General features: G+C 42.5%; 1 protein-coding gene across 4 annotated transcripts; it reads right to left on the reverse strand.

The window, feature by feature from the left end:
* Positions 1–1,265: 1,265 nt before the first annotated feature.
* Positions 1,266–6,873, reverse strand: LOC120033920 (dnaJ homolog subfamily B member 1-like). Of its 4 annotated transcripts, none has more exons than XM_038980315.1 (3): positions 6,314–6,873; positions 5,099–5,706; positions 1,266–1,845 (listed from the first exon to the last, which is right to left on the reverse strand). In XM_038980315.1, exons 1-3 carry the CDS (start codon positions 6,522–6,524, stop codon positions 1,615–1,617), a joined length of 1,050 nt encoding a protein of 349 aa, XP_038836243.1. In that variant the 5' UTR covers positions 6,525–6,873; the 3' UTR covers positions 1,266–1,614. The 4 variants fall into 4 exon arrangements, with proteins under 4 accessions (XP_038836243.1, XP_038836244.1, XP_038836246.1 ...); XM_038980316.1 differs by lacking the exon at positions 6,314–6,873 and adding an exon at positions 5,865–5,995; XM_038980318.1 differs by lacking the exon at positions 6,314–6,873 and adding an exon at positions 5,873–5,994.
* Positions 6,874–8,189: the final 1,316 nt, after the last annotated feature.

Raw genomic sequence — 8,189 nt, forward strand, 5'->3', positions numbered from 1 at the left:
CCATCATTCTTAAATGGAAGAAGTTTGGAACCACTGAGACTCTTCCTAAGTGGAGATGGGAGAACCTTCCAGAAGGACAACCATCCCTGCAGTACTCCACCAAATCAGGCCTTTATGGTAGAGTGGCCAGACGGAAGCCACTCCTCAATAGAAGGCACATGACAGCCCGCTTGGAGTTTGCCAATAGGCACCTAAAGACTCCCAGAACATGAGAAACAAGATTCTCTGGTCTGATGAAACCAAAATTGAACTCTTTGGCCTGAATGCCAAGCGCCACGTCTGGAGGAAACCGAACACCATCCCTTCGGTGAAGCATGGTGGTGGCAGCATCATCATGCTGTGGGGATGTTTTTCAGCGGCAGGAACTGGGAGACTAGTCAGGATCGAGGCACAGATGAACAGAGCAAAGTACAGAGAGATCCTTGATGAAAACCTGCTCCAGAGTGCTCAGGACCTCAGACTAGGGCGAAGGGGTTGTTGCCCTTCCATCAGGACAACGACCCTAAGCACACAGCCAAGACAACGTAGGAGTGGCTTCGGGACAAGTTTCTGAATGTCCTTGAGTGGCCCAGCCAGAGCCCGGATTTGAACCCGATCAAACATCTCTGGAGAGATCTGAAAATAGCTGTGCAGCAACGCTCCCCATCCAACCTGATAGAGCCTGAGAGGATCTGCAGAGAAGAATGGGTGAAACTGCCCAAATACAGGTGTGCCAAGCTTGTAGCATCATACCCAAGAAGACTCAAGGCTGTAGTCACTGCCAAATGTGCTTCAACAAAGTACTGAGTAAAGGGTCACAATACTTATGTAAATGTGATGTTTTTTAGTTGTTTTTTTTTATTCTAAAACATTTCTAAAAACCTATTTTTGCTTTGTCATTATGGTGTATTGTGTGTAGATTGATAAGAAAAAAAACTACTTGAATCAATTTTAGAATTAGGCTGTAACAAAATGTGGAAAAAGTCAAGGGGTCTGAATATTTTCCGATGGCACTGTATGCATTGTATTTATAAGTATATCTACATTCAGGTGCGTGTCACTGCTCCTGAGAGATATAGTTGATAAGTTGCCTGCAACAAATATTCTGGAAGCACTATCAAAACAACTGGATACCACACAAATTCCACATCAGTGCTGTTTGCCACAGGCATCTTCAACTCTACCTATCCCTCGGACCTTATAACAACCAGCTCCAGTCATCTCTACAGGGCCAGACCAACCCTTGCCCTATGCTCAAACATTATTATCCAATGTCTAGCACTGGGTCCCCCAGAAGTGTCTTTATTTTCCCATCCAATGGGAAATGGAATACTGTCAATAGGACATGTAGGTAATAAAATCTAAATGTTTTAATAATATTAAACAGGAAAAAATTATGAACCAAACAGAACAGCTAACATCAGAACAGAGACCAACATGTTACTCTGTCAATATCTCATGGTGGTTAAATACATAACTGAATTATCATTTGGATCAAAGGTTGAATCAAAATAAACAGGTATAATTCCCAAACAACTATTCTGTTCTTTGGCCTAGGGTAAGGACAACTGTAATGGAGAAAGACGACTGGCTGTCTTCGTGTTTGTTAGGTGTCTTCAAAAGCCACTTAGTCATTCAAGGAGGAAGAATCTGAGTCAGTGCATCGCGGGCACTCTGCCCCAAATTCTCAGGGAATTTCACTACAAACTCAAGCACCATGTCCCCCCTCTTCTCTGGGCACTTGGACAGGGGTAGTCCCTCTCCCACGATACGCTTCTTCATCCCAGGTTTGACCACGTCTCTGGAGGTCACAGTCACAGTCCTGCCGTCCAGAGTGGGAGCGCTGACCGTGCATCCACACAGTGCCTGATGGGAGAGAGAAATACAGATTGTCACAATTAGGTGTGTTATATTTTTAGTTAAAGAGTACAAGGCCATGGAGTTGGGCTGGGCAATATAGCGAACTAATTAGAAATTATGTTTTAGCGCGATGTTCCAAATGCCTGTATGGTAAGATTTTTGTTTTTATGAGCGTTTATGTCCGCTTGTTCTCATGACGTTGTCTTTTCGGTCTCGACTCCTTCGCACCGTCTGTGCTGTGTGCACCTACCCCCTCTCTCTCACACCCCTCACAACAACAAAGACGAAAGATCACTTCTTCCTCTGACAACAAGCAGTTTCAACTCGATATTTGCATTTTTTGGTTTGGTCGAACAGAATGGGTGAGATGGACCCTGAAACACATTGGGACATTTTATCGTAAGAGAACTTAACCTTTCTAACGATACCCTTTTTATGTCTCAACTCCCAACATTTAGCACAGAGCAGACCCTTCTAAAACGGGACATGATCAGTTTGGTGCTAGCGGTGCATTTTAGCCACGGACTGCGCTAGCTGTCTAGTCGGTGTTTTATAAACGTTTTGTAGGCTAAGAATGGGCTTCAAATTTGCATTGTCAAATTCATGAAAACGCAGTCATATGATATTAAAATGTATATGTTTCCATGTATATGTTTCCATGTGAATTAACTTACCATATCATATGCCAGTTTAACGTATTTGACGGCCAAAAAGAAGCACACAGCCGAAAAGTTACCACCGTTTCGTTAGAACTACATCTCCCACCAGCTACTGGCTGGCCATGTTCAGTAAAAAAAAAAATTAACAGCGCAATTAAATATAAAATATCAAACAGCCTGTAACTAACAGGTTTTTACTGTCCTGCGAGTCAACTCGAGCAGGCATGCTAACAACGCTGCAGGAGTTATAGTTCAAATGAGACTTCTCTAACTTTCGGCTATGCATCTTATTTCTTGAGTGAGATAAAAGGCATCGGGTATGAGTAAATCAATACACGAATATAATGATATATACTACCATTCAAAAGTTTGGGGTTACTTAGAAATGTCCTTGTTTTTGAAAGAAAAGCTATTTTTTTGTCCATTAAAATAACATCAAATTGATCAGAAATACAGTGTAGACATTGTTTATGTTGTAAATGACTATTGTAGTTGGAAACGGCCTATTTTGGGGGGGAATATCCACATAAGCCACAGAGGCCCATTATCAGCCACCATCACGCCTGTGTTCCAATAGCACGTTATGTTAGCTAATCCAAGTTCATAATTTTAAAAGGTTAATTTATCATTAGACAACCATTTTGGTGTGTGTACGCCTCACAAGTCCTCAACTGGCAGCTTCATTAAATAGTACCCACAAAACACCAGTCTCAACATCAACAGTGAAGAGGCGACTCCGGGATGCTGGCCTTCTAGGCAGAGTTTCTCTGTCCAGTGTGTGTTCTTTTGCCCATCTTAATATTATATTTTTTATTGGCCAGTCTGAGAATGGCCTTTTCTTTGCAACTCTGCCTAGAAGGCCAGCACCCCAGTCACCTCTTCACTGTTGACGTTGGGACTGGTGTTTTGTGGTTACTATTTAATGAAGCTGCCAGTTGAAGACTTGTGAGGCGTCTGTTTCTCAAACTAGACACTAATGTACTTGTCCTCTTGCTCAGTTGTGCACCGGGGCCTATTCTGGTTGGAGCCAGTTTACGCTGTTCTGTGAAGGGAGTAGTACACACAGCGTTGTACAAGATCTTCAATTTCTTGGCAATTTCTCACATGGATTAGCCTTCATTTCTTAGAACAAGAATATACTAAAGAGTTTCAGAAGAAAGTTCTTTGTTTCTGGCCATTTTGAGCCTGTAATCGAACACACAAATGCTGATGCTCTAGATACTCAACTAGGCTAAAGAAGGCCAATTTTATTGCTTCTTTAAATCAGAACAACAGTTTTCAGCTGTGCTAACATAACTGCAAAAGGGTTTACTAATGATAAATTAGCCTTTTAAAATGATAAACTTGGATTATCTAACACAACATGCCATTGGAACACAGGAGTAATAGTTGCTGATAATGGGCCTCTGTACACCTATGTAGATATTCCATTAAAAATCAGCCGTTTGCCAGCTACAATAGTCATTTACAACATTAATGTCTACACTATATTTCTCATCAATTTTATGTTTTTTAATGGACCAAATTGTTTAATTTTCTTTCAAAAACAAAGAAATTTCTAAGTGACCCCAAACTTTTGAACGGTAGTGTATATTGTAAAAACAACTAGCTGGAGCCGCCTGAGCGGTTGGCTATGAACGCCCTTACCCGCTAGTATATAATGCTGATAATTGGTTTTGACTCGCTACAGGCTGTCCAGCAAGAACAGTACGAATGCTTCTTAGTCTAGGACTTTTATCTTCACCACCACACACTATAGTATTCACAAACACACAGAGAAATCTTCAGTTTACAGAGGATGGACTTGTGGTTTTCTTGGATGCATTGTACCCACAATTTTACTAAAATAAACACACATAACTTGGTCACTCTGACCTGGAGTGGGTTGGGTCAGAGTCCAAATGTGCATTTGGGCACTCTAATTGGTGTAAACAAAGAGGCTGTGACAGACAGCTGAGAAGGGGAGAAATCACCCTAATAGGACTGTGGGGAGTCAGACATGGCCTGTTTTCTCTCTCTCACACACAACCTTGTTATCATAAATGTGATTATATAAGCTTGAAGCCCATTCAAAAACACAGTACGGGACTTGCAACAGGAGGTAGTAAATACTAGTACTTTCATACCGTATTGGCAACTTGTTCTCATTCTGAGAAATAAGCATCTTCTTATCCATGTAGGTAGGCCACAAAGTGGACAGGCTAGCATTTTGTTCAAACAGTTGGCGACTGACAGGAGGGTGTGTTCATAACAGTTAAACTGTTCGAACTTGTTAGCAAGCAAATAGATCCAAGATGGCTAGACTTCAAATATAAAGATTATTCCTGACTGTTTCAAATGTTTGAAATGCAGTGTACTGACCTTTAAATGGTGCAACAAAGCTTATTTAGAGAAAAATATATTTTTAATATATATTGTGAATCGCCCATAAGTTACAAAACAAATCGACATATGATTTTTAGGTAATTTCGCCCAACCCTACCTGAGAGCAGCAGAGAAATATCATTACCATGATTACAGAGAATACAAGTGAAAGAGTTTAGTGGGTTACGTTTATGACTGACACAATGTTTAAGAAATCACAAAGACCAAGCACTCACATCTCTGAGGGACACTCTAGCAGGGTAGATGATATCGGAGCCATCCCGGCGGAACACAGGATGGGGTTTGTCTTTGACCACAAACACCACGTCAGCAGGAATGTTAGTGGGCGTCTCATCTCCCTCCCTGGGGAAGGTGATCTTGGTCCCTTCCTTCCAGCCTCGCTTGATGTCCACTGTCAGGATCTTGTCCTCACTGCGCATGCTGCAGCCGTCCGCGTTCAGCCGCTTCCTGGAGATCTTCATCTTCTTGGTGCAGCCGGAGAACACCTCCTCCAGGCTCACCTTCAGCTCGTGCACCACCGGAGAATCTTTCTTCTTCTCACGGCCCCCGTGGGGACCCCCTGGTCGGGATTTGAAGGACCTCTGGTGTTGGTGGAACCCTCCCATTCCACCCGGCATACCCCCCATCCCTCCCATACCAAATGCAGCAAAGGGGTCATCAGTGTCCATGTCATCGTCCCCGTTGCGTGCGAAGAACTGGTCGAATGGGCTGCGGCCACCAAAAAACTCCGTAAACATGGCGTGAGGATCTCCATGGAAGGTGTAGTTGTAGTTGTTGGGGCCATTGGGACCACCACCCCCGCTGGCTGTGTGCCCCTTCAGGCCTGTAAGAGTGAACACAACATCAAAATTGCTATTTTAGAACACAAGAACAAACATCAAAATGTTTATTTTAAATCCCTTTGAATCACTTATTCACAACACACTTTCAACACTTCCAGACATACCATCTCTCTAAATAAATAATGCTAAAGCAAGTTACATTTCCACCTGTGTCTTCAGGGGTCACTGTGACAGAGCAGTGTTTCTGAAAAGGTGTTCTGCAATGTGTTAGAGACCATGAGCGGACGTGACAGAAGGACGGAATTAACGTTGTGATGTTAACAAACTAGCCCCACTGACAGTTTGAACTCAGAATAAGCAGGAAAGTTCCAGCAAGTTCTCGAGAGAATTGTAGTGCCTCTGACTGTTTCCGGCGCTCAGTTCCTTCCAATGTAATAACTACAATAGTTTCTAGGGCTACACTCAAAGAAAAACACAAACAGTAACATTTAAATAATAACGTTAGCTAGAAGTTGTCAAAAACAACGGCCACGGCTGATACAGCTAGTAACGTTACATTGTTGGCAAACCTGACAACGTCGATTGCGCAAGACAGTTTAGGTTACAATGGTGCACCACACTGTGTGGAACCAAAAGTTGATGCGTTACCTTCTTCTCCATAGCGGTCATATATATCCTTTTTCTTTGCGTCGCTGAGGACATCATAGGCCTCGGCGATCTCTTTGAATTTATCCTCAGCTCCAGTGGACTTGTTTTTATCTGGGTGATATCGCAGGGCCTGCTTTCGATACGCCTTCTTTATCTCGTCCTCAGAGGCGCCTTTCTGTATACCCAACACTTTATAATAGTCCTTACCCATTACAAGTATCTGTCAAGTAACGCTTGATATTCAAAAAAACATCGTCAATAATCTTATATCAAAGGCTGTCAACCAACCACACTGAAATGTAGTGTTTGAAGCTGGCTAGCTACTTAAAACCAGTTGACAGCTGCAAGCTCGCTACAAATCCGACCCTCCACGATTTTTTTGACCTATTAAACTATGGAGTTACATAAATATATCCCACTCTCTTCTGAATAAACCAATTTATGAGCCGAGATATCGTGGCTACTCAAAATACGCTTTTCACCATGTCGCTAGCTAGCCACCATGTAAGAAACTTCCAGAACTACTGGTGCTGATACTGCTGTGACTATCGCATTTCCACATTGACTGAAATCTCCGCCCCTTTCTACGTCATGCTTTCAAAATGGTCTGCGCTTTCAAGATCTTTGGGACGTCCCTACCCCATTGAAGTTGAAATGTATGAATGGTTAAAGTTCGGGTTAGGGTAGCCTCGTCGAGAACCAGGCGTGACAACGGGTTATGCTTGGCGTTAGGGTAGGGACGTCCCAAGGATTCCGAATATCACTAACCTTGTCAAAATCAAGAACTACGATTTACGCCCCACTCCCTGGCAGCAGTTGCTTACACATATAAGAAGGGATAAACTGCATGTTCAGGGATGGACAACTAGCGGCCCAACCAAATTTTTCTTAGTGCCCCCAAAAGGGTCACCCCATACAGAACCAATCAGTCGATATAATCGAGAACAATCATCAGAAATCACGCGATATGAATCGAACAGTAGGGCGCCGCCTGACCCACTGATTGCAATTGTATCGGGTAAAAGGGTAGGGCCGACTCTGACTGCATGTGTGGGTTACGATGTAGGTACACAGACCCGCGAGCCACTGTAGACCCTCATGATGAGTTCATATTTTTTTGTGGCCCCCACCCCAATTAAAGTTGCCCATCACTGATGTAGATAATAATTTCATCACATTGTGGGTATCTGTGGCAAAGCTTTATAAATTATTTCATTAGCTAAAATAAAATGAATGCATATTGTGACAAGACTATTGATATGTTGCATATCAAATGGCCACACGGTAGAATCATATAATAGTGTTACTCTTGCAATGCCTAATTACATATCTTACATATCCTACATATCTTTCATGATATGGAAAGATATTGGCTTTAAAATGACTACATGTCAGGGCTTCTGAAAAATAAAGAAGAGATAACTTGCAAAGTAAAGTGATAATAACGCTGACTACCACAGAGGGGCAGCATTGCAGCTTCTTAAATCACGGAAACTGTAACATTATTCTCACGCTTCACTGGAGAGCCCCATAGCATGATAACCTGATATGCTCCAGTATCAGTTTGGATTCCAGGCTAATAATACGAGCCCACCGTACCATAACATCTGTTGCTAATCACAACGTCCAAAAAAACAAACTTGAACATGATGTTAAATTGAGATTATGAGAGAGCCATTTGTTTAAATCAATTGAATTTGCTGGCTGCAACATGATAGGACAGCTTTTCCAACTCCTGTCCAGGTTTTCTAACTCCTGTCCAGGTTTTCTAACTCCTGTCCAGGTTTTCTAACTCATGTCCAGGTTTTCTAACTCCTGTCCACTCCAACACAGAGACTGATTTTCTGCACATAATCAACAAAATCAGCAGCCCCCT

This window comes from Salvelinus namaycush, chromosome 41 (genome assembly GCF_016432855.1).
Source record: "Salvelinus namaycush isolate Seneca chromosome 41, SaNama_1.0, whole genome shotgun sequence".
Taxonomy (NCBI): domain Eukaryota; kingdom Metazoa; phylum Chordata; class Actinopteri; order Salmoniformes; family Salmonidae; genus Salvelinus; species Salvelinus namaycush.

Excerpts from the sequence above, each read along its gene's own strand:
- LOC120033920 (XM_038980315.1), bottom strand. The coding sequence starts at position 6,524 with ATGGGTAAGGACTATTATAAAGTGTTGGGTATACAGAAAGGCGCCTCT. Across the intron at positions 5,707-6,313 it reads TGACCGCTATGGAGAAGAAG|GCCTGAAGGGGCACACAGCC; the intron begins GTAACGCATCAA and ends TCACTCTTACAG. Across the intron at positions 1,846-5,098 it reads CTAGAGTGTCCCTCAGAGAT|GCACTGTGTGGATGCACGGT; the intron begins GTGAGTGCTTGG and ends CTCTCCCATCAG.